Source organism: Panthera leo, chromosome E1, assembly GCF_018350215.1.
Source record: "Panthera leo isolate Ple1 chromosome E1, P.leo_Ple1_pat1.1, whole genome shotgun sequence".
NCBI classification, from domain to species: Eukaryota; Metazoa; Chordata; class Mammalia; order Carnivora; family Felidae; genus Panthera; species Panthera leo.
Window position 1 is genome coordinate 3,880,257 of NC_056692.1, and position 26,946 is coordinate 3,907,202.

Below are 26,946 nucleotides of genomic sequence, written 5' to 3' on the forward strand. Positions count from 1 at the left end.
TTCACGCTGTGAACAGTCCTGGCTCCGGATCCTTGCACAACTTCATCCGGGTCCATGCACCTACATTACTCACTCTTTCCTGGCCACAAAAGTCTTCTTGGACTTCCAGGGTTCTCTCCCGCCTCCGGGGACCTCACATGGGATGTCCGGCCGCTCCCGGGATGCGGCAGCTGCCCGCAGCCAAGTCCGGCCCATCCCTGAGACCTCAGCCGCCACCTGGCCGTGGGGCTCTGTGTCATCCCGGCCACGGCGGCTGGCCTCTTCTCTGACAGCACTCACCATGATCAGAGAAGGTACCCTGATGTGGGCGAGTACTCGTTCAGTGTCTGTCTCCCCCCACCCAGACAGTAAGCGCAGTAAAAAAAAAAAAAAAAAAGAGGGGCGACCTGGTTTCTCAGTGCTGTTTTTCATGATACAAAGGCCCATGGTGGGAAAAACGAGCAAATGCCCCCACTGCAATATGTTGATTTCCTGTCCCCCAAAGCGGCCGAGTACTCTCGGTTCAGATGCGCGAACTACTATGAACACTGCAAAGGGCACAGACGCAGATTTATAGACCTGGCTCCCTTATTCTGAGCAAATTAAACACACAAAATGACAGAAGTAAGTGGGAAGCTGGGCGATTCCCCATAACGGAGAGCACAAACCTGATGGATGGTCAGGGCACTGCCCGGTGGAGGCCGAAGGTCACCCCTACACGACCCCTGCCTGCCTTCCCCTCCGCCTGCTCTCCCTTCTCCTCTTCACCGGGCTCTCTGGATTCTGGGGACACTGGCCTTCTCGCACGTTCGTTCCTCAACGTGCTGTGCTCCTCTGCACATAAGGAGCTTTGCATATGCTGTTCCCTCTGTTTGACATGTTCTTTCCTTTAAATCTCAGTACAGTGGTCATTTCCTCAGGGAAGGCTTTCCTGGGCCTCCAACTGCATCAGGCTATTCTGTTGCCCTCGTGGTACCCTGTATGCTGCTTACCAGGGACTCTAACTGGGGACCTGTGCGGTGATCTGTCTAATCTCAGCCTCCCGCACCAGGGCAGAAGCTCCATGAGGGCAGAAGCCGTGTCTTCAGCCATAGCTGGAGGCCCACATTCCAGCACAGACAGGAAGATGGCAGGCGGCTGGGGGTTGGGGGAGGGATGCCCTCAGACTCCTTCCCACCCTCAGAATTTCTGAGATGGAAGTAACTCACAAGTTTCTTTTCTTTTCTTCTTTCAACATTTATTCATTTTTTTTTTTTTTGAGAGACAGAGCATGAATGGGGGAGGGGCAGAGAGAGAGGGAGATGCAGAAACTGAAACAGGCTCCAGGCTCCGAGCTGTCAGCACAGAGCCCGATGCGGGGCTCGAACCCACGAACCGTGAGATTATGACCTGAGCTGAAGTTGGATGCTCAGCCAACTGAGTCACCCAGGTGCCCTACAAGTTGTTTTTTTTTTTTTATGAATGAAGTGCAGGCGTCAGAGCCCTGCTAATTAGCTGTGCTAATCCTAGCAGCTGGGCAAGTGCGCTGAATGAAATCCCAGTAAAGGAAACTTGAATCCAGGGTGGCACAGCCATTTACAGAAAACTGTTCCTGCACCTGACGTTTACGTGTCTGCATTCCAAAGCTGGGGGCGCGGGGAGTGGGGAGGGGTGTGAGATTCCCGTGTCGGTTCACAAAAGCCCGCTTGACGGGTGAAGCGCCCGATGCCACAGGGAAATGCTCACAGAGTCTGGACCCAGCTCTCCTGGGTCACAGCTCTGGGCGGTGGATCCCGCGTCCCACTGCTCACATCCCACCTGCCAAGCAGTGACAGGAACTCCCTGCACCTTGGGCCATTTTATATTTCCCTGGAAGGGGCGCCTGGGTGGCTCAGTCGGTGAAGCGTCCGACTTCGGCTCAGGTCACGATCTCGCGGTCTGTGGGTTCGAGCCCCGCGTCGGGCTCTGCGCTGACGGCTCAGAGCCTGGAACCTGCTTCCGATTCTGTGTCTCCCTCTCTCTCTGTCCCTCCTCTGCTTGTGCTCTCTCTCAAAAACAAATAAGTGTTCAAAACAACAACAACAACATTTTATATTACCCTGAAAAAAAAAAAAAAGGTGGTTTCTGCCTGTCTTGCTTCCCTCCAAGCGGGGGCCGGGGGTGGGGGGGGTGGGGAGCACCAGACAACATGGCTCCTACCACAGTCACGGCCTTCCAGGGTTACAGGCTCGCGCAGGCCTGGGAAGCATCCTTCCAGCTGGTCTCCCAACCCCACTGCTGGCCAGGAGGGCCGCATGGGCAGGGGGCACTTACTAAATCACAGAGTGCTGTACTAGGTCAAGGCGGAAAACCAGGTAAGTACTCTGTAGCCCTGGAACACAAAGAGTCTTCTTACGGCGGTGTTTCCCAAACGTCAGCTTTTCAAGTACCACCTTTAGAATTCTTTGCCGTGTTCGTATTTCATCCACACCATATACACTCAATGTTTTCCTTTGTATCAACTCGCTATTATGCTTTTATAATAATATATTATTACATAAATATTACGCTTATTATGGTACATATTATGCTTATTTTTCTGCTTATACAGTTTAATTGAATAAGGAAACTTTATATTGCTGTGAAATCACAGGTTTCGAATGTTAGCCGTTTTTATTTCTGTCACACGTTGAACTATGCAACTATTAAGATGTAAAGTGTTTCTCCACATATTTTCTGAAACCACCTTGCCTAATAACACGCTTTGGGAAATCCTCATCCTGAATACCCCACCAAAAATTCTGTCACCGAACTGTCCACGCATTTCATTAATACAAAACTAAATTCGATTATCAAAGTGCTAAATAAACGGTGTGGGAAGCTTCCGGTAGAGATCGCCTGGGGCACTGGCAAGCAAACTTCCTTCTGTGAAGGCTGCTTTGAAGAATTTCTTCAAGAAGAGGAGCTACAAACACCTGGAAGGCTCAAAATATCAAAACGCATTTTTTAGCATAAGGGTGGTTAACCAGAATTTACTGACAACTGATTAAATAAAAACCACCGTTAATTCTTATATTAGCTGCCTGTTGCTGCGCTAACAAATTATCACAAACTTAGGGGCTTAAAACGACATACATTCGAATTTCACGTCCATGTGAATTCCCAGTACGTATGAAACTAAATTTGATTTTCTCCTGCAAAATTGTCTCATGCCAATTCGATTTCCAGTCCAGGTGGAAGGATCTTGAAGGACAGATGAAAATTCTTCCTCCCCAACAGTATACACCACGTTTTCCAGCAGTCGATAGACATCTATGCATGTTCTTGAATAAAGCGTGATCTAAGACCCAGAAAAGAAACCACTCCCACCACCAACTCATTCCTTTACAGTCCTGGAGATCAGAAGTCCAAAGTCAGTTTCACTGGGCCGAAGTTATTGTCCCTCCAGGGGCTGCAGGGAAGAATTCATTTCCTGGCCTTTTCCAGCTTTTAGAGCTACGTTTCCTGTATCCCTTGGCTTATACCCTCTTCCTCCGTCTTCAAAGCCAGCAGAATAACATCTTTTCAGTCACTACCTTACCGTCTTCTTTCTCATATCTCTCTCTGCCTCCCTTTTATAAAGGACACTTGTGATATTTAGGACCCAACCACATAATCCAGGATGATCTTCCTGCCTCAATACCCTTAATTCCTTGACAAATCAGCAAAGTCCCCCCTGCCATTCCAGGGATCAGGATGTGCATATTTTGGGGGGGCCACTCTCCAGCCTACCACATTACCTTCCTAGACTTTCAACGTGAAAATTGAGTTGAGGGGTTCTAAAGACCTTTGCGATGGCAATTCCCACCTTTGTGTGTCCTTCAATGACATTAGTCATACTATTAGTCCAGCTCTTTGAAAGGACACACCGGTCTCATCAACCTCAGTATTGACACTATGAAGGCAGTTTCCCTCCTTTGTCACTTTGGTTTCTTTTAGAAAACAAGGAAGTGCTCAGAGATTAACATAGAAGCATCAGAAGGATTGGGCCAAATTTGGGATATCTGAACATCAAAAAGAATGATGAGGACTGGCACATATTAGCAGCAACTGGTGTATCGGCCTGCTTCTGGTGCCCTTTCTGCCATCAGAACTGTGCCTCCACGGTTCTTCTTCTTGGTGCTGACTTTAAGGCTTGGCCAATGCCAAAATCAGGTCTCAAAAACACCTACATTGATCGAGTCAATCTCGTTCATTTGCTTGTGTTAGTGCTCTTTGCAAAAGGCCCTGTCCTCTCGAGCATGAACTTTAAGGAGCTGCTTGGTAAGCCAGTGCCATGACTCCCCTTCTGGAACAGCATCTGGGTAGTCAGACATGAGCCCTTTGTGGCCAGCTATCCGTACATCTCAGCTTGAACTAAAGGGCACTAAACTCTGTAGTTCCCTAAGTGATCTCATTGGCTCGGTTCCCCACCCTACTCACCTGCTCCCCACCCCCACATCCAGGGTGTGGTTAGGTTCTCCCCTCCTCCCCCCCCCCCCATACTGGCACTTTCAACTTAACCCCTAATCCTTTTCCTCATTAGGCCTAGTCATCGGCCCACAAACAGGGCAGTTACTGGTGTTGGTCTGGCCCTTTTTAACTCTACGTGAGAAGACTGGAACCCGAATTCCTAAACTGATGATAATTCAGCCCGTCAGCTTTGCGGGTTATGTTCTAAGTACAACGTGTTTTGTTAGGAAGGTCTTGACAGTTGATTCCAAAATGGCCTGGCTGGCCTATTGTTTTTCTCATCTAATGAAAACCCAAAAGAATAATCCAGCAGGTCAGTAAATCAAATGGAGATATTTACAACAAAAGTGGTATCCTGCTCCAGGGTCCCCGACGCCTCGTTACGCACTCAGATCACAATAAAAATCCAGATGGGGCTGCCACCGTGTTCTCAATACCTACAGATATAATGGCCTCTCTGATTTGGACAAAGGAAAGAAAGGCTGATTGTAGTCTTGGCAGGGACAGAATTTTTTATCCTCAGAGAGACTCTCCGTTCCTACGAAGGAAAATGGCTGACTCTGCCCTATTTCTGAGGAGCGAATGTGCACATTAGAAAACCACCAGCATAACAGCAATCTCTCTGGGAGGCCGCCACAGAGAAAACCCAGCTTATTTTGGCAACTAAGTGGAAAAATGCCTCGTGTTTATCTATATACACACGTGTGTGTCCGGGTCCGGAATGGAGATGAGGAGTGGGAGGTATGGAGGAAGAAGGGAGGACGATGGGGGTAAAACGTGGGCTCGGAAGGAAGAGCCTCCGGCCGTGCCAAGGACGGTACCCGCGTGTCTGTGTGACGCCGAATGCACGTCCGTGCGCGTGCGCGATTTGCATCTACAGAGCGAGCACAGAGGAGACTGCACGAAAGGGGAGCGCTGAGTCAGTTCTCTCAGGACGTTTGCTGGGGGCGCTGGCTCTCACGCTTTGCAGGACACTGAAACCATCTGGGGAGCCTTAAAGACGCTGGCCCTGGCCCCACCCCTGGAGACTCTTGTCGAACTGGTATAGAGTACTGTGGTGAGCAGAACAACGGCCCCGGGACGGCGTCTACTATTCCAGTCCCCGGAACCTATGAACATATCACCACGCACGGCCAAGGGGCATTCAGGTGGCTGATCGACTGCCCTTAAAGTGGGGGAAATCATCCCAGATTACCTGGGTGGGCCACACGGAATCACAAAGGTCCTTAAAGGCAGGAGAAGGAGACAGAAGTTAGAGGTCAGAGTGATGTGATGTTAGACGGACTCGATCCGCTATTGTCGGCTTTGAAGATGGAGGAGGGGCCAAGGAATGGAGGAAGCCTCTAGAAGCCAGAAAAGGCAAAGAAATGAATTCATCCCTGGAGCCTCCAGAAAGGAATGCAGCTCTGTGGACGCCTCGCCTTTTCAGCCCAGGGAGGTGCGGGCCAGACCTCTGACCTCCAGAACTGTTAACATGGCAGGTGTGCATTGTTTCTAAGCCACTAAGTTTATGGGAATTTGTTACGGCAACAAGAGAAAAGGAACACTGGCGTGGCCTGGGCTTTGGGGGGCGGTTAACGGCTCCCCAGGTGATTCTAACAGGCAGCAAAGTATAAGAACCACGGGACTGCAGGGAAGACAAGGACGAGCCGGCAGGATTGCTTATGCCACAAAGATGCCTGGTGATCGCGCCTGGGAGGTGAGCAAGTTCCACCCCCCCCCCCCCCCACCAAGAAATCCACCACCAGTTCGCGGCCACCTGCCCAGAGATGACCACACATGGCGGACGGAGCCACATCACAGCATGGGCGTGCTTCACCATTTTGGTGGCTAGAATCCTTCCTAGTCTGACCCACTGAACAGGCCCTGTTTCCTGTAGATAAAGAACAGTTATCCCTGTGAACAGATTTTCTCTAGAGCTTGCTTTCTTACCGACGCTCTTTCGGGGAAGGAACCGTTCGATGACTGAATTATATGCAAATATATAATCGAGCACATTCATGTTAGCGCCATCAGGATAAGGACTCAAATGTCTTCCGCTCTGCGTTTGAACTATTTTTTTTCATTTTTTTTTTTTAACGTTTGTGTGCTTATTTTTTTCAGAGCGAGCGCAGGTGTGCATGCACGCTTGAGTGGGGGAGGGGCAGAGAGCGAGAGGGAGGGAGGGAGGGAATCCCAAGGAGGCTCCGCTCTGCTTTGTCAGCGCAGAGCCCGATGTGGGGCTCGAGTCCACGAACCGTGAGATCGTGACCCGAGCCGAGATCAAGAGTCAGACGTAACCGACTGAGCCACCAGGCGTTCCGCGTGTTTGAACTGTTTACAAACCACTACTGGGATTATAAATTTAGAGGATCTGTCCCTTTGCTTCAGCAACCTACTTATTTACGACAGATGATAGCCAGATGGACTTTATGATAAATGCAACAGCACTACGGGAAGAAATTAGCTCGTTCTCAGTGGCCATGGAGAAAAGAGCTTGCTGGTTCTGACAGGCACAGCCCTGCCTTCGGGGCAAGGATTCGTCCGTTCCCAGGCTGCCGCGCTCGCAGGTGCGTGGGCAGTTCCTTGAACGCCCCACGCCATCACCAGCCTCCATGACGCTATCACCAAAGCTAAGGCCTTAGAACCTCCCACCTTTCTCTCCCTACGTCGTCTTCCTCAGAGAGGAAGGGGAGGGCAGTAGAAAAGGCAGTCACGAGCATCCGGTGGCCCGTGCTGGAACCTCGGTGCTGTCACTTCCAAGTGACGTGACGTTAGGAGGCCCGTCAGCCACTCCGGGCTCCGTCTCTAGCAAACGGGGTTAACGCCACCTTTGCGACGCCGCGTACAGATTCAATGCAATGACAGTGATGAACAAGCTGCACGCACAGGAGGGGCTCTTGCTAAATGCCGGCTGCACGGACACCCCACTGTTGCTATGCTTTCACACCTCACCTCCATGCACAAGCTTCTGACGTCCCTCCTCTGTGGCCCCGTGCTGTCACTGAGCCCAGGGAGCACACCTCCATGGGCCCACTTGGCCTTTCCACTCGGATGGCTCACTGGCATCTCTACCTGGACACGTCCCGACTGCGCTCAGGGTCTCCACTCACAAACCAGTGGCCCTCCCGCCCCCAACTGTCCACCACAGTACAGGTGTCACCGGTCAGTCACCTGCATCCGCCCTCCCCCCCACCCCCCCACCTCCACCGAGGCTCTCCGTCAGGCCCCGCCCCTCACACCACACGCCCGCCCCCAGCACAGGAGCCTGGCAGGTGGGCCCCCGACAAAGCTCGGTTTCTCCCCGGCCATCCTGCGGTGTGGGAACCAATCTTGCTCCACCAGATCTGTCACCTCGAGTCCAGAACAGAGATCTTCAAGGACTTCTCTGTCCTGCAGCCTGGTACTGCTGATGAGGGAGGGGCCAGCTCCACCGGGGATGTGGACCACACAGGGTCCCCGCGGCCCGGTGAGCCTCACATCACGCCCAGCGCTCTGAGCCATTTATCACGTCACCACATAAAGGACACGCTCCTGGAAGCCTTGCATGGCTCGGAATACGGCGAATTTTTTTTTAATGTTTTTTTTTTTTTTTTTTTTAGTTTTTGAGAGAGAGACAGAGCATGAGCGGGGGAGGGGCAGAGAGGCAGAGAGAGAGAGAGAAAGACAGACACAGACAGACTCTGAAGCAGGCTCCAGGCTCCGAGCTGTCAGCACAGAGCCCAACATGGGGCTTAAACTCACAGACCACGAGATCATGACCTGAGCCGAAGTTGGACGCTCAACCGACTGAGCCACCCAGGCACCCCCAAGAATACGACGAATTTTTTAAAGCAGTGACAAGGGACTGGCAATTTCTTATCAAATTTCTTCGCGTGGTTTAGTTAACCATTATCTGAATCTGCCACAAACCACCCTCAACGGCGTCCAACTGTGATAATCTGCCGACATTAAACTACTTTACGTGTTTTGTAGTACCAAGATCATTTAACAAACATTAGAGCCTTGAGTATTTATACTAAATGGCAAACACGGTTGACCCCAGACATGTTCTTACCATTTTGTTCGTCTAGTTCATTCCCAATCTCCTTTCCCATCTGTTTCTGGCGACTTATGATAGAGGACAGGGCATCGAGGCCTGCATCCTGTTCTGAAAGAAAAAGCAAAACAGGCCGCTAAAAACCAAAGGGAAACAATTTGAAGTCCATACCTAGGCATGTAGTGCAATTCAATATACGGTAAAAGCAATATAAGGAAAAGAAACAAAAAAACAGTTAATATTATTAAGAGAAAATAAAGAAAACAAACTATTAAATACTTATTTCATACCTTAAGCTAAAATGATTTCTTTTTTTATTTTAATTCTTTTTAAGTTTATTTATTTTTGAGAGAGAGAGACAGAGAGTGAGTAGGGGAGGGGCAGAGAGAGAGAGAGGGAGACACAGAATCCGAAGCAGGCTGCAGGCTCCGAGCTGTCAGCACAGAGCCCGACGCGGGGCTCGAACCCACAAACCGCGAGATCATGACCTGAGCCGAAGTCAGACACTCAACTGACTGAGCCACCCAGGTGCCCCTAAAACGATTTCCAGATAAATTAAATTTTAAGATTGCAAATGAAATAACAGAAGTTTTGACTACATCAACATTTAAACTTTCTGATGCTTAATACACAAAGAGCATTTACAGCTTAGTTAAGACAATTTTCCAATTTTGTAAATGGGCAAAGGATACAGACATGAATTTCACAAAAGAATAAAAACGGAAAAATAAATAAAAGCTTTGACATCACTACTTTTTTTAAAAAAAATTCCAATAAAAGTAACAACGATGAGTTTTTGTTTTTTTTTTTTTTGTTTTGTTTTTTTTTTTTGGATTATCGGATATGCACGGATTTAAAGGCATGCCGATGCCCAGGGTTCACCAGTGTGTGACGGAGAAGCTCCTATGTACTATCATGGGAGTACAGGTGACATACCTTTCTGGAGAGCAGGTTGGGCCTGTCTTTTCATCGATCAATTCCATGTGTAGGAATGTGAGAAAACATTCAGCTAGTATGCAGTGAAGTACGTACAGGATATTCCTGGACACGTTTCCTGTGCTGGTTATCGGTTTTATTGCCTCTGAACCCCAACCTCACCCTTTTTGACTGTGCAGTGAAAATACACCTGGGTCCTTTAAGTAGCTTTTCCTTTGCCAGCTTTGTCAATGGACAGGACCGCGGAGACACCGCGGGAGGACAACGTTCGGCTTCCTGGCTCCAGCCCACTCTGTGCCACGAGCCCGTGCACAGCAACACCAAGAGACCGGCAACTTCTTACGACACACCCCCACCTTGGGCCGTTTCGTAACAGAATACCTCCGGCTCAACACTGCCATGAGGACAGTATTCCCTGGCGCCCCAGAGGGCAGATTTCCGGCAAGTTCCACCAGCTCAGCACCGCAGCGACCCCCACACCTCAGTCCCGGGGGTGTGGGGTGCTTCCTAGGACACTCGATTTCAGTCCGAGAGTTTGTGATTGCACCTTACGCCTGCTATTTCTGTCTCCTTGCCTCATTACTCTGATCCCCTTTGGTTAATAAAACATTCAACTTTCCCCGTTCAAATTTCTTTTTCCTGATTGGATCCAGACTGATACGTTTCTAATAGCGAAACCCTGGAAACTACTGAATGCCCAGACATGGGGATTTGTTTAAAAACATACAGTATATTCATAAGGAAAACACTAATAGCTACTAAAAATGATATTATACAGGAATATTTTGATGTTAAAAGAAGTTCATGATATGTCAGTAAGTAAAAAAAAAAAAGCAGGATGCTAAACGATATAGAGTAAAATAGCAAAATATATAGCAAAACGATGCAGAGCAAAATAGTAAAAAAAATAGTTTGTGTTAAACGTAAAGATGTATTACTTTTCTAGATTCTGAAATTTTAAAGATAAAAGAATTCAAGTCACTCTAGATATTGTCTTTAAAATGTGATGTTGTTTCTTTGTTTTCTTTTGTTTTGTTTTTTAACTAGGCAATTTTAGCCATCTCTTTGAGCTTTTTTACTTTGCTTTCGGGTGCCTTGGGAAGAACATTCTGGGGCTGAGTCTCATGGCTCTTTCTACCCTAGCAATATGCCAGATGAGGGCAACGTGCCATGTGCGGCCTGACTTGCTGATGGGGATTTTTCAACGACTGCTTCACAGAGAAGCGTGATCTACAAAAGCAGGAATCACGAAGGTCTTTTCTCACCCAAGATCACATTGACATTTACTTATTTTTTTTCCTAGTCTTTTCAGGGAATTAAGCCATGACACTTAACTTGTTAATTCATCTGGAATTTATTTGAACTAATGGTGTGAGGTAAGGACCCCTTAGTAACATTTTTTGACACTATGTATGTTTTTAACTATACAAATGACCTGCCATCTCCAGGGATTGTTCCAAGGGACCATTTTATAGCAAAAATCACTTTACAATGAGGTCCTTTTGGTCTTAAGTAACAACCTTTTGGATGGCCTCCAAGTTAAATCTATCATCGGCCTAGCGCCACTATAGGATGACCGATGTTATGGTAAGATTCCAAATGCATCCCAAGAATAATCTATATGAAGGACCAAGGGTCAAGTGTCAGCCTGGATTAAAAGGGAAAACAATTCAAGAGAGGAAAGGAGATTCCTCCACGGTTCCAATTAGGAAAAGAATCATTAAAGTCCTGAAGTCTCTTTATCTAGTAGAGACATGGATTGCGAATGAAAAAACCTATTCCTCCCTCTTTTCTTTCAACCTTCACCCACCGTCTGACTTAACTGCAGAAAGGTTATCTCGCTAACGCAAAACAGAACGAGGGTTAAAAATTCTGCGCCACTCGGATCATTTGTGCAAGAACTTAGCACCTCCTCACTATGTTAGAGTGCTGTCCATACTCCCAAGACACAGAAGGTCCAGGTAATGGAGATGGTTGTGTATGTGTCACTGACCATCCTGATGACCCGAGCATCTCCCGGCTTACCACAGCATTTCTAAGGGGATGTGGCACAGTTACCTGAGAGACAATGAGCCAAGATAAAATGCTGCTGCTCATTTTATACAATCAAGACCCACACAATGATGCAGAGGCGTGCAAACCTACGCTAACGTCACGCTCATAGCTCATTACCGTAATCTGCCCCCCATCACATAGCCCAAGTCACCCTGATACCATAATCATTTGCAACATGCCACACTCTCCCAATCATCTGTCAGCATTACAATGGTGTGAATTTTTAAAAATGTAGGAGCACCGGGCTACATATACATATATATGATAACGGCCCCCTGAAGATGTCTTCATCCCAATCCCTGGAACCTGAAAATACGTGACCTTACATGGCTAAAGTAACTCTGCAGATGTGAATAAGGCTAAGGAACTTGAGATGGGAGAATGTTCTGGATTATCCAGGTGGGCTCAATGTAATCGTGAGTCCTTAAAAACAGAGAATCTTTCCCAGCTGCGCTCAGAGGGAGCTGTGAAGAAGGGTCGGAGGGTTGCAAAGTGTAGGCTTTGAACACCAAGGAAGGGGACTGTCAGCCAAGGGACATGGGTGGCCTCTAGAAGCCAGAAAAGGTGAGGGAATGAATTCTTCCCTGGAGCCCCCAGAAAGGAAGCAGCCCGGCCAACGCCTTAATCTTGCCCAGTCAGATCTGTTCTGAACTCCTAACCTTTAGAACCATAAACTGACAAATCGGTACACCGAGTCACGAAGTCTGTGCAAATTTATTGCAGTGGCAACAGAAAACTAATACACTCATTGTTTTGAAAATCCCTCTGGAATAATTAGGTGTTTGGATGCTTCCTATCTTTAGACATTCTGAAAAACCATCCTCTAACGGAACATCTTGTAATTGTGGGAGGACTATCTGGTGGCTGTGGGCCGGAGAGGGACAATCAGCATGATGAATTCTTGCCAAAAATAACAAACCCGATTCTGATCAAGCCCGCTGAACCTAACTACCAATTTACAGAAAATATGTGGGGCAGAGGAGGACGTTAAACAATATATGGGGTTACAAATAGCAGGTCTAGATACTGGGAAAGTCCAGGGCGAATGACCCTACTTCTCCAGCAAAGAAATTGCACAGGGAGAAAGAGAGAGCTGGCAAAAGTACCTATCTATTAAAGAAACTTAACAGACGTATCAATTAGTTGCAATGTCCATACATATATTCAGATCCTGAATCGAACGATCTAAAAAACAAAACAAAACAAAACCACACCCACACACAAAACCATCATGGGACAATCCGGGAGGTCTGAACGTTGGATATCTGATTATATTAAGGAATTACAATTAACTTATTAAGGGTGATAGTGGCATTGCAGTTACATTCTTAAAAAACCGGTCCTTATCTTCTGCAAACATACTTTAGGGATATGTTCCAGAATATCCACGGTTGAAATGATACGATGCCTAGTTTTTGCTTCAAAAATAATTCAGGTGATGGGGTGCCTTGTGCTCTGTCTCTGTCTCTCAAAAATGACTAAACATTCAAAAAAACATAAAATTTAAAGAATTAAAAGAAAAATCCAGGTGACGGGCAGGAGAGGGAGGAGGGTAGACATATAGATAAAACGAGATTGGTTATGCATTGTTAACTACTGAAGCAATTGATGGGCAGAATGGGATCATTGTCTTACCCTCTCTACTTAGATAGTTTTGCAATCGTCCACGGCAAAAAGTTACCGATACTTTAACAAGTAAATAAAACAGAGGGATATTCCTAGGAGCTGCAATCTCAGGCCCCCGCCCGAGCGCGTGACAAGGGCCCAAGGGCTGGGGCTGTGTCTTCTTTATCCTGTACTTTTGCCCCAGTTCTGAGCCCAACTGGTGGCACAGAGCATATACTTAATAAATATGCTTAAAGCAAGGAATGACACAGAGGGCCCACTAGGCTTGTGCAAGGAAGCGCTAGTCTCTGCTAGACACGCGCAAAGGCTTGCGGGCAATACGAGGTAGTCCTCTTGAGTTTAGGTAGTAGGAAAGGTAGCTGATGTTGGGTTGTCCAGGGCCCAGAGAGAGGCACTGGGGATTCCCACATTTGATGCAAGGAGGTACTGTCCCTGGATAAGGGGAAGTGGGACAGATGGGGATAGTGGATATGCTGCAGAAAGTTAATTACTACATTGGGAAAACTCCCAGAGCAAGTCCTAAGAGTAGATGTTTGTTTAAGTTTATTTACTTATTTATTTATTTTTAATGTTTATTTATTTTTGAAAGAGAGGGAGAGCATGTGAGCAGGGGAGGGGCAGAGAAGAGGGGAGACACAGAATCCAAAGCAGGCTCCAGGCTCCCAGCTGTCAGCACAGAGCCTGACGTGGGGCTTGAACCCACGAACTGTGAGATCGTGACCTGAGCCGAAGTTGGACGCTCAACCGACTGAGCCACCCAGGGGCCGCTATTTATTTATTTTGAGAGAGAGAACAAGTAGGGTAGCGGCAGAGAGAGAGGGAGAGAGAGAATCCCAAGCAGGCTCCGCACTGTCAGCGCAGAGCCCGATGCAGGGCTGGAACTCAGGAACCGTGAGATCACGACCTGGGCCTAGATCAAGAGTCAGACGCTCAACCGACTGAGCCACCAAGGCGCCCCAAAGAGTAGATATTTTTAGTTTTGTTGAAGCTGTGGTTGCAAGGGTTCAAAGATCAGCTACCAAGGTTTGCCAGTCCGGCTAGCCACGTTCCCCACTGCTATTTCACATGACGATACCAAGAGACCTAAGAACACAGACGTCCAGAAGGAGTGCAAACTCTCCTGCTAGAATCTAGAAAGAACATCTACGGAACAAAGGTGAGAAGAGACGGGATTAAGAAACCCGCACGACGAGAGCCCCTGAGTAAAGTAGAATGAGGCTTCATACCTCCTCAAGGTCTGCCATGTGACTCAGAGACAAGGGTCTCAGCTAGCCGAGAGGTCGCCTTCCTTTGTTTCATCTCACGGGTTTTCGAGGTGATTTGGTTATTGTCAGCCCCTCACCCATCTTCTGCCTAACATCTATTTGTGCCTTAAATTACTGCTTATGCAGCACAGAAGCCAAGCCTGGCTAACCGGTTGTAATGAGGCCTCGGATCTAGGTTAGGAAAGGAAAGCATTCATTGCTTGAGTCTCAGTTCTACCGATAAACTGTTATTGTGGGATGCGTTTCAAAGTGTTTCTAAGGGTCGACAAAAGTACAGAAAGGCTAACGGATTCCGTGGGCGGAAGGAAGTTAGAAATGACCCTTCATGGTCCCTTATTTCTATCTGGTGCAGGACCTGGCAAGGAAGCAAAACCATGGCAACCTCAGCGCATCCCCAAGATTCTTCGGGCAGAGAAAAGGCGAAGCAGGGTTTTATGTAAAGATCGCTTTCAGTCTTTGTGCTTCTCCTTGTAAAACCGCTTGCTAGGAAAGCAAAGAGGAAGACAGCATTTCCCAAACCCCAAGGTAAGGGTAGGAGATGGCTCCTCGACTCTTTCTGCCCGACCCGTCCCTACCCCTCCAACATACCCCAAAGGCCAGCGGGCTTCCAAAGGGCGGGCATCTCAGTAAGGGTGTTCTCCGCTTCGGGGACCAACACAAAAACCTGCAGGTGGCATCCTCTCCTGCCTGACCTCCCACCATCTCTGCACGTGGCACCTTCCCAGTGACAGGGGACACTTCTCCTGGCTGGAAGCAGCTTTTCTCGGCAAAGAAGCAACAATGCCGGAAAACCCATTCCTGTTGGCTTGCAAGACGCCCCTTTCAGGGTCCGTCAATCCCGAAGGATAAAGCACTACGAATGAATGGCCCTGCTGCGCGCAAAGCCACACCGCCCTGCACCGTTCATTTTGCTTCCAAACATGATAGTGGGTGAAGTACAGGGAATTAAAGGCATCGGGGAGGCTCAGGGTTCCTTTTGCTAGATAAACTCACTGTGGAAAGGGAGTTCAAGACGGAAGGAGACTTCTGCTTCCGGCCAAGAGGGGCTGACAGGGGCCTGATTTACTTCTGGCCTGAAACAACTGGGGGGGAAAAAAAGAAAACAAAAAAACAACAAACAAACACCAAACCACAGGCAAAATATACAAAACAACAGTTTCAGGAGAGACACGGCCATCAGGAAATGAAGGACAGTGATCCCTGAGGGACAAAGCAAATGAGAGGAGGTCTAGGACTGCCCCAGACATCGCCCGGCGCGGGGAGGAGGGCATCCAGATGGAACCTGGCGGCATCTCTCCACGGAGGAGCATCCAACTAGGTCAAGGTGGTAAGAGCGCGCAGGGCACAGCACAGAGGGGAGAGAGCGGCGCAAACGGAATCTCCGGAGGTTTGCACGGGGTCCACCTCAAGGCTTCAGCTGAGCAGTAACCAGGACATGCGCGTGAGGAGACTATCCAAGGCTGGGGAAAGAACCGCCTGAAAGGGTGAGAGGGGATGATCCTCTGAGCTCACACTGGGTTGGAACACAGTCCCTATTCCCACCGACCAGGTGGCCTCATGATTTACGGGGCATCGGGGGACTCAGAGTGCTTTCAGCTCTATAGTGGGCTAGACCGCCTCTACACTGGAGTCCGCAAACATCTTCTATAAAGGGCCAGAGAGTCAACATTTGGGGCTCTGTGGTTTATATGGTCTCCAGTGCAGCTATTCAACTCTGCCCCTGTAGCAGGAATCCATAGATGATACATAAATAAATGAACATGGTTGTGCTCCTATAAAACTTTATTTATGGACACGGCATTACCTTTGAATTTTATATAATTTTGACGAGTCATGAAATCGTCTTCTTTTGACTATGGACAGTGGAAAAACCATTTTTAGCTTGTAGAGCACACAAAATCAGATGGTGGGTGAGATGTGGTTCACACGTCATGGTTTGCCGACCCCTCCTCTAAAATAAACACTGTCCTGGTCCACCTTACAAAACAATACCCAAATAACTGGACTGCATCCTAGGAAAAAAACAAAACAAACAAACAAACAAAAAACCTCAAGAATATTCCTAGAAACACAAAAATACTTAGTACCAAATACAGAAAAATTCACACCTAGCTTCCAAACAAATGTTTCCCCCCTAAGATTAGAAACAAGCCCAAGGAAATCTGTTCTCACCATTTCTAGTTGACATTGTACCAGGGGCTGTAGCAAGTGCAATGAGACAAGAAAAAGAAATAAAAGGCGTCCAGACTGAATTGAAAAAGTAAAACCACAAAAATTAAAAGAAAAGGGGGTGCCTGGGTGGCTTAGTCCATTAAGCATCTAACTTTGGCTCAAGTCATGATCTCAGGTTCATGAGTTCAAGCCCTGGGCTAGGCTCTATGCTGACAGCTCAGAGCCTGGAGCCTGCTTCAGATCTGTGTCTCCCTCTCTCTCTGCCCCTCCCCAGCTTACGCTCTGTCTCTTCGTCTTTCAAAAATAAATAAACATTAAAAAAAAATTTTTTAAGAAAGATTACTGGAAAAACCCCAAAATACATGGAGATTAAATAAATGCTTCTAAATGACATATGATCAAAAAGAAATCTCAAGGGAACTTTAAGCATATTTTGAACTAAATAAAAATGAAAACACAACTTATATATTAAAGGGATATGTCAAAAGCAGTGCATAGAGTGAAATTTATAGCACTGAATGCATATGTTAGAAAAAAGATATATATATATATATATATATATATATATATATGATCAACAGTCTAAGTTTCCACACCTCAGAAAACTAGAAAAAGAAGAACAAATTAAATCCCAAGTAGGCAGAAGAAAAGAAACAATAAAGGAAGAGAAATCAATGAAATTTAAATAGGAAGTAACAGAAAAACCACTGAAACCAAAGCTGGTTTGCTGAAAGATCAATAAAATCAATAAGCCTGTAACTAAAAGAGAACACAAATGACTAATATCAGAAATGAAAAAAGCAGACATCACTACAGATCTCATGCACATTAAAAGGATAATAAAGGAATATTATGAACAACTCTATGCCACAAACTGGATAACCTAGATAAAATGGCCCAATTCCTTGCCAGACACAGCTGACAAAATTCACACAAGAAGGAACAGATGATCTGAATGGGCCTATATCTATTAAAGAAACTGAATTAACAATAACCTCCCCAAACAGAAAACACTAGGCCCGATGGGTTCACTGGTGAATTCTACTAAACATTTAAGGAAGAAATTATACCAATTCTCTACAATCTCTTTCAGGGGACAGAAGCAGAGAGAATACTTCCTAACTCATTTTCTGAGGCCACCATTTGTCCTAGACAAAGACATTACAAGAAAAGAAAAACACAGACCAGTATCACTCATGTGCACAGATATAAAAATCCTCAAAAAAATATTAGCAAATCAAATCCAAGAATGTATAATACCACAATCAGATTTATCCTAGGTATGCATGCCTGGTTCAACATTTAAAAATCAATTAATGTGGGGTGCCTGGGTGACTAAGTCAGTTGAGCATCCGACTTCAGCTTAGGTCATGATTTCATGGTTTATGAGTTCGAGCCCCCCGTCAGGCTCTGTGCTGACAGCTCAGAGCCTAGAGCTGCTTCAGATTCTGTGTCTCCCTCTTTCTCTGCCCCAACCCCCCACCTCTCTCTCTCTCTCAAAAAAAAATAAACATTAAAAAAATTTAAAAATCAATTAATGTAATCCATTATATCCACAGGCTAAAAAAGAAAAATCACATGATCATATCACTAGATGCGGAAACAGTACTTCACAAAATCCAACATTCACTAATGATAAAAAACTCTCAGTAAACCAGGAATAGAGGAGAATTTCCTCAACTTGATATAGAATACCTACAAAATCCCCAGAGCTAACATCACACTTGATGGTGTGAATCCTAAAGCTTTCCCACTAATATCAGGTACAAGGCAAGGATGTCCGCACCCCCCCCTCCCCCGGCAACCACTGCTTTTCAACACTATGCTATAAGTTCTAGCTAATGCATCAGATGAGACAAGACAACACATGAAAATATGTACAGGTTGGAAAGAAAGAAATAAAACTTTGTTTGCAGATGGTATGATCATGCATGCAGAAGATCCAAAAGAACTGATGAAAATCTCTTGGAACTAATAAGCAACTATGGCAAGGTTGCAGGATACAAGGTTAATATACGAAAGCCATTTACTTTACTATAAACCAGCAACAAAGAGGTGGAATTTGAAATTAAAAACACGATACCATTTACATTAGCATCCCTCAAAATGAAGTACTTAGGTACAATCTAACCAAATATGGACAAGATCTATATGAGGAAAGCTACAAAACTGATGAATGGAATCAAAAAAGAACCAAAGGAGACACATTCCATGGATGTGGACAGAAAGACTCAATATTATTGTCAAGATGTCAGTTTCCCTCAATATTATAGGTCCAATGCAATTTCAATCAAAATCCCAGCAGGTTATTTTGTGGGTATTGACAAACTGACTCTAAAATGCATATGGTAAGGCAAAAGACTCAAAAGGAGAAGAAGGAGAAGAACAAAACAAGAAAACTGACACTACCCGACCACGAGATTTACTCTAAAGCCATAATAATCAAGATACTGTGGTTTGGGTGAAAGAATACACAAATAGATCAATGGAACAGCACAGACAGCCCAGAAATGGACCCACATAGTCAATGACCTTTGACAAAGCAGTAAAGGTAATACAATGGCACGAGGATAGTCTTTTCAGCAAACAGTGCTGGAATAACTGGACATTCACACGCAAAAGAAAAGTGAATCTATACACAGACCTTACACTTTTCAACACAAATTAGAATGGATCACAGATTTAAATGTAAAACACAAAACTAGAGAACTCCAAGATTACATAGGAGAAAACCTACATGGCCCGTGGGTATGGCAATGATTTTTTTTTTTTAAAGAATTCACTTATTCCTTCTTCAGTGTTCTTCTTTTTGTTATGTAGACCCAAGTTTCAGATCTGTATCATTTTCCTTCTCTTTAAAGAAACTTTAAATCATTTCTTGTAAGGCAGGTCTACTGGCAACAAATCCCCTCCACTTTTGTTTGTTTAAGGAAGTCATGATTTCTCCTTCAGTTTTGAAGGATAATTTCACAAGGTACAAAATTCTAGGTTGTGGGTTTTTTCTCGCAACATTTTAAATACTTCACCCCACGGGGCACCTGGGTGGCTCAGTCGGTTGAGTGTCCAACTTCGGCTTAGGTCATGATCTCACAGCTCGTGAGTTTGAGCCCCGTGTTGGGCTCTGTGCTGATGTCTCAGAGCCTGGAACCTGCTTTGGATTCTGTGTCTCCTTCTCTCTCCCTGCTCCTCCCCAATTTGTGCTCTGGCTCTCTTTGTCTCTCAAAAATAAATGTAAAATAAAATAAAATAAAAATTTCACCCCACTTCCTTCGTGCCTGCATTGTCACTGTAGATGAAGCAGATGCAATTTTTACCTTTGTTCCTCTATGGGTGAGGTATTTTTTCTCCTGTTTTCTTTTAGAATTTTTCCTTTATCTCTGACTTTCTGTAGTTTGGAAAGGGACTGACTATGGGTAGTTTTTTTTGGTATTTGTCCTAGTTGGCACTCTCTGAGCTTCCTAGATCTGTCGTTTGGAGCCTGACCTTAATTTTGGAAAAATTCTCAGTGATGTTTCAAATATTTTTCTGCTCCCTTTTCACTTTCTTCTCCTTCTGGTATTCCCATCAAAACTGTGTTATACCTTTTATAGTCCTCCCATAGTCCTTGGATAGTTTCATCTTTTTCTTTCTTCAGTGTTTGTTCTCTTTGCTTTTCACTTTAGGAGGGTTTCTGTTGAGATATTCTCAAGCTCAAAGATTCCTTCCTCGGCCATGGGCAGTCTACTAAAAACCCATCAAGGCATTTCTTCATTTCTGTTACAGTGTTTTTGATCTCTACAATTTCTTTTTGGTTCTTTCTCTCTGCTTAACATTGCCCACCTGTATTTCAACGCTGTGTATCCACTAGAGTCCATTAGCGGTGGAATATTATTTAGCACTAAGAAGAAATAGCTATCAAGCCATGAAAAGGCATAGAGGAAACTTAAATGCATATTACTAAATGAAGGAGCCAGTCCGAAAAGTCTACATACTGTATGATTCCAAATATATGATATTCTGGAAAAGGCAAAATATGGAGAAAGTAAAAAGATTGGAGGTTGCTAAGGGTTGAGGAGGGAGGGGGGATCAGTAAGTACAGCACAGAGGATTTTTAGGGAAGTGTAAATACTGTATAAATAATCTAATGATGAATACATGTCACCATAGCCTTGTCCCAACCCACCGAATGCAAAAAACCAAGCGTGAACCCTAAGATAAACCATGAACTTTGGGCAATGACGGTGTGTCAGTGTAGCTTAATTGTAACAAACGCACCACTCTAGTGGGGGGTGGGGGTGTCGATGTGGGGGAAGACTGCATGGCTGGGGGCAGGGGTTACATGGAAACTCTCTGTACCTTCATCTCATTTCTGTTATGTCCCTGAAACTACTCTAAAAAAAACAAAGTCTTTGAAAAGAAAGAAGTCAAATTTCTTGATTCAGACATGACCATTAGTATAGAAAATCCCACACGCTCTACTAGAGAGCTTTTTAACAAATTAGTGAGTTGGGCAAAGTTGACTGATCCAAGATCGATATAGGTAATCGGTTGTACTTTTATACACTAGCAACAATCAGAAACAGAAATGTTAAAATACCATTAATAAGAGCATAGAAAACATGAAATACTTGGGGAGAAATGTGATAAAAGATGTCATATGTGTGTCAAAATTTGCTGAATCATACATTTTCAATAGGTGCTACCTGGGACAGGTCACGTATACCTCGATAAAACTGTTCTTAAAAGGAATTAGAAAGAATAGCATATCTGTAATACAGAAAAACCATGTACAAAAACAGGAACATGGAAAAGGTCTACTGCACACATTAAATAAGAGAGTCAGAGCTATGGCATTACCCCTATCATGATCTCACTTACATAAAAATATGTGTGTGCTTATACCAAGTAAGCCTGAGGAAATATATGCTCATCTGTTTACAGTTTTGAGATTGGAGAAGTAATAAAGAAAGCTTCCCATTTTATACATCCCAGGCTTGTTTGAAATTTCTACAACGATCATGCATTACTTCTGAAATTAAAAAAAAAAAAAAAATAGAAGAATGTAAAAAAATAATTAGGCTTAAAAGCCACTGGGCAAGATGAACTTGAAGACAAGAAGCCAGATGGACTCATTTTGTGTAAGAAAAAGATGGGAAGGGTGCCTGGGCGGCTCGGTCGGTTGAGCATCTGACTCTTGACTACAGCTCAAGTCATGATCCCAGGATCATGGGGTCCAGTCCTGCACAGGCTCTGCACCTGAGATTCTCTCTCTCTCTGTCTCAAATTGAAAGAAAGAAAGAAAGAAAGAAAGAAAGAAAGAAAGAAAGAAAGAAAGAAAGAAAGAAAGAAAGAAAGAGAAAGAAAGAAGGAAGGAAGGAAGGAAGGAAGGAAGGAAGGAAGGAAGGGAAAGGAAAGGAAAGAAGGAAGGAAGGAAGGAAGGAAGGAAGGAAGAAAGAAAGAAAGAAAGAAAGAAAGAAAGAAAGAAAAAGCAAGGAAGGACGGGAAAGAAAGAAAGGAAGGAAGGAAGGAAGAAAGAAAAGAGAAGACAGGAAGAGAAAAGAAAAGAAAAAAAGAAAAGAAAAGCAAAAAGAAGATGGGAGTGTTGTGTTTGGAGAACGAGTCCCATCACAGAGTAAAGGGAGGTGGGCACATGTCTCTGATTCACCCGGTTTTATCAGATTCAGAGCTCCGTGCACGCTCTCTCCCAGGGGAGAATCATTATTTCCCTGGGCTACCTTGATGGATGACACCATCTGTCTGTTCCTTGGGTGTCCTGAGGCACAAAATTGCCAAGAGCTTTAAAAGACCAGCACTGATTCCCCTGTGATCGTCAATGGCTGTAAGGAACATTCAAGGCAGGGGTAAAATTCTGACCAGGTTTCCGACCCCACGCTCTTGGGGTGTCCAGTACCTTGGATAATTTTCTGCTGCTGTTGCCGGATTTCATCAAAACCCAGGCCTCTGGTCTCCTCTGGCTCCTCGAAGAGCCAAGGGTTGGGTACTCCTCGCTTAGCCCCTCCAGTCATCAGGCTGGACCTAGGAACGAGATCAAATGCGTTACATAACTCAAAAAACAGAGCTTTGCTGCAGATTACTCCCACAAGCGCAGACGTGAGCCTCACGTGCTTTGAAAATGCAATTCGACCACAATTTACTGCGTCCTTAGTTCAATGCCAGCAACTGTGTTCAGTGCTGGACGAGGTCTGAGGACGAATTAAGGCACAGGCCTGGTCCCCCGGAGAATTAGAGCCCGTTAAGGAGCTTAAAGCAGCACATAAGACCCTTACCAATCTTCCAACACACGTTTGAGTCAATAATCGTAAACGAGGGTCTTAAATTTCCAAAACACAAGGCCACATAGAAGTGGCCTTTTGATTAGGACAAAGTTTGTCTCCCAGGCTACATGACACCAAAGGCACAGATGCTATTTCTCAAGAAGGTGCAAATGTTGCCACCACCACAGATGATGACATTAAAACAGGGCCACAGGATCCTTATGCAAGGGGATGCGGTTGCTCACAGACAGAAACACACAGAGGGTTTCAAATCCAAGCTCACGAACGTATGATAACACTCACAACAGAACAAATCCTGAATTATCAATCTTAATCTTTACTCACCCTAGAAAGCCCACGCGCCCCTGCCAAACCAGGCATATCGGTCACCCTGCCATCCGGGAACAGGGAACCCGCATTCTCAGCCTCGGTCCCCGTGTTTGTAGGATTTTCATCCCAAGGCTTGCCTTCCCTGTCCCCACATTCTGTCCAAGCCACGAGGGCGGTGCTGTTTGTGGAACCACCTGTGACCATTTCAACCCAGACGTGAACAGTCATTCATCTGGGAGTTGGGTTCCTGGGATTTATGAAAACTGATGGTCACGACGACGGTGATATAACCGAACTAGCAGTCGCGATGGTGGTTAACGGGCAGCGAGGACCTGCCGCGTGCGATCGTAACCCCGGACGACGCGCGTGCGGCCACTGGCTTCTCCGTCACTTCTCACGTTTCTCCTCTTGCCTGGAAATCACTGCTACCCCATAACCTTTGATGTGGGTAAGCCTCCTGCCTACTAGGTACAAGGCAGGAACCGGAAGTCGCACCCTTGACAGGACAGCAGGCTGCTCTCCAGCACAGAGCGAGTACCAGATAATCAGATCTCAGCTTCACCACCTACCAGCAGATACAGACAGCAATTTCCACCTCAGAGGCTGCTGGGGAGTATATAAAACAATCCGTTTGGGGCGCCTGGGGGGCTCAGTCGGTTAAGCGTCCAACTTCGGCTCAGCTCATGATCTCACAGTTCATGGGTTCAAGGCCTGCGTCGGGCTCTGTGCTGACAGCTCGGAACCTGGAGCCTGCTTCCGATTCTGTGTCTCCCTCTCTCTCACTCTGCCTCTCCCCTTCTCGTGCTCTTTCTCTGTCTCTCCTCTCAAAAATAAATAAACATTAAAAAATTTTTTTTAAATCCACTTACCAAACACTTATTCTGTACCCAACTATGGCATAGGCATTGTTCTTGCCCATGGGAATGAAGGAAAAATAGAATATAGGAAAAACAGACCAAAATCTCTGCTCTTACCAAGCAGAAATTCTTGTTATGGGTGCAGCTTCCATTCTGGTGGGAAACGTACAGGAAAAGATCTCCCGGGGCCGAATGCTGACCTATGAAGCGCTGAGCACTGAAAGACCAGTGTTGGCCTTGATTTCACAAGTGTGAAATGTGCAGAAAGTGTATAACGCTGTTCTTGGAAGGTAACAGTCACTCAACACGTGGTAACAAGTGTCATGTTACCACTCAATGAGCTGCATACACAGGGCACACGGAAGGCTGATTTCTGAACAGATGAGTGGACCCCCAAAAGCCTACCTCTCCTTCAGTTTTAGTTGAGCACTCTGAAACCTAGAGAAGAAGGTGGTATGTTATGGGAAACGAACCGAGGCAAAACCGGAAGAAAAGTTTTGATTCCTCGCACTAAGTTTTAATCTTTTTTTAAATGTTTACTTATATCGGAGACAGAGGTGAGTGGGGCAGGGGCAGAGAGAGAGAGAGAGGGAGACGTAGAATCTGAAGGAGGCTCCAGGCTCCGAGCTGTCAGCACAGAGCCCGATGCAGGGCTCGAACTCACGGACCATGAGATCATGACCTGAGCCGAGATCAAGAGTTGGACACTTAACCAACTGTGCCACCTGGGCACCCAAGAAGAGATTTTTTTTTTTAATGTATATTTATTATTTTGAGCGGGGGGTGGAGAGTGGACGAGGGTCAAAGAGAAAGAAGGAGATGCAGAATCAGAAACAGGCTTCAGACTCCAAGCTGTCCAGCATAGAGCCCAACACGGGGCTTGAACCCACGAACCGTGAGATCATGACCTGAGCCAAAGTCGTGAAATCATGACCTGAGCCGAAGTTGAATGCTTAACCGACTGAGCCATCCAGACACTGTCTTCCCCCCTCCCCCACCACTGGCCTTGGACTAAGATCTTAAACACAGAGCTGGCCTCTCTGCTCAAGGGCACAAACATGCCGAGCCCAAGGACAGCTTGCTTCCACCTTCTCAAAGAGCAGGTGTGTCCCCTTAAAGCCTTACTTTGTTTACCTGGTTGGCCCCAAGTATCTAAGACGTCAAGATTTCTGGATTTATTCCCTGGAGTAATCATTCATCTCGCCTAACTGGAGATGGTGTAACGAAAGCAATGGAGAAGGAAAGGAAGAGTGAGTTTACAAAGCACACTCCCCGATTCGTGCACCAGCACCAGCTCTGGATCACAACAGGATTCATGCGGGATGCCGTGTGCGGATCCCTGGGGAAAAGCAAGTACTGACGACCAGGACAACGGGCCAGACACACACACAGTGACCTCACAGTGCATCTGTCACCAGCTACAAGCATCCACTCACTCAGATCAGTACACTGCACCTGCCTTGATAGGAGACATGGCTCCTCCGAAGTTAAAGCTGGAATGTCCCACTGGTGGCCCGTGCCACACCGAGAGCACATTTTTACAAATTATCAAAGGAGAGGGGCACCTGGGTGGCTCGGTCGGTTAAGTGTCCGACTTCGGCTCAGGTCATGATCTCACAGCTCTGTAAGTTCGAGCCCCAAGTTGGGCTCTGTGCTGACAGCTCAGAGCCTGGAGCCTGCTTCATATCCTCTGTCTCCCTCTCTCTCTGACCCTCCTCTGCTCGTGCTCTCTCTCTCAAAAATAAACATTTAAACAAATTTTTTAAATAATAAACATTTTTTTAAAGATTAAAAAGATTACTAAAGGAGAAAATAAAAGAGATGTAATCAAACTGACGTAGCAATCTCAAAAACAACGAATTAGAGCTATAGCCTCTAACTATATTTATATAATATATCTTGGCATGTATTAGAGAATACAGCATGACATGGGCCCAATTCAACATTAATATCGAACTCAGATCAGCCAGCACGCGTACAGGAAAGATCTCCCGGGGCCGAATGCTGACCTATGAAGCGCTGAGCACTGAAAGACCGGTGTTGGCCTTGATCTCACACAGTCCGACAAATCAACCGTCACCTGCAGCGCCATTGGCCAAGGTGCACCGAAGTAAAAATTCTTCCCCGATGCCCTCCTTCCTGGGTTATCTGATTCCAAAGTTCTGGAAGTTTGGTAAGTTTCAGTTTGGAAGTTCAAGTCTGAACTTTGTCTCTCCCCTTGGCGTTTATACTGTGTTGATACCCCAAGTCCAATGGGAAACTCAGCCTTTACCAACAAGAGCAGGTAAGATCACAGGTGTCACTGTACGTGGAAGACCTGACCTCCTTTTCGTGAGGTTTTACGTTCAACTTGACGTTTGGAACAATGCCTACTTTTACTCAGTACTCTCCTGGGCCAGAAGGAATACATGAAAGAGTTTCCGACAGGATTCTTGCCTTCAAAGCACTTACGATCAAATTGAAAAAAAGAAACAAGCCACACACGAAGGCACTGTTAACCAGAAGAAGACGACACTTGCCCACAAACACCCATTCTCCTTCCCCCACCCCGCCCGCCACGGATTTTCCCCATTTCAGTTCAAGACCACGCCTGACCCATTGGCTCAGGCCCAAAACCTCAGCATCGACTTTGACTCTTTTCTTTCACACCCTACGGCATCTACTGCATTAGCGAATCCTTTAAAATGTATCTAAGGGGCGCCTGGGGTGGCTCAGTCAGTTAAGTGTCCGACTTCAGCTCAGGTCATGATCTCGCGGTCCTTGAGCTCGAGCCCCGCGTCAGGCTCTGTGCTGACAGCTCGGAGCCAGCTTCTGATTCTGTGTCTCCCTCTCTCTCTCTTTGCCCCTTCTCTGCTCTCTCTCTCTCAAAAATAAATATAAAAAAAAATTTTTAAATAAATACATAAATACATAAATACATACATACATAAATAAATAAATAAAACATATCTAAAGTCTGGTCACTGCTTCTGCCCCGTATCCCTCCCTGTCTCCTGCTTCTGTTC

The 26,946-nt window shown here is 45.9% G+C and overlaps 1 protein-coding gene across 1 annotated transcript in view; it reads right to left on the bottom strand.

Annotated features, from left to right (window-relative positions):
- STX8 (syntaxin 8) overlaps window positions 1–26,946 on the bottom strand; it is a 252,235-nt gene that overhangs the window by 177,925 nt on the left and 47,364 nt on the right. Inside the window, exons 5-6 of the mRNA XM_042916483.1 lie at window positions 22,391–22,515; window positions 8,465–8,557 (exon numbers count right to left, since the gene is read on the bottom strand). Of these exons, the coding sequence (XP_042772417.1) occupies window positions 8,465–8,557; window positions 22,391–22,515 (218 nt within the window). The remainder of the gene's footprint in view (window positions 1–8,464; window positions 8,558–22,390; window positions 22,516–26,946) is intronic.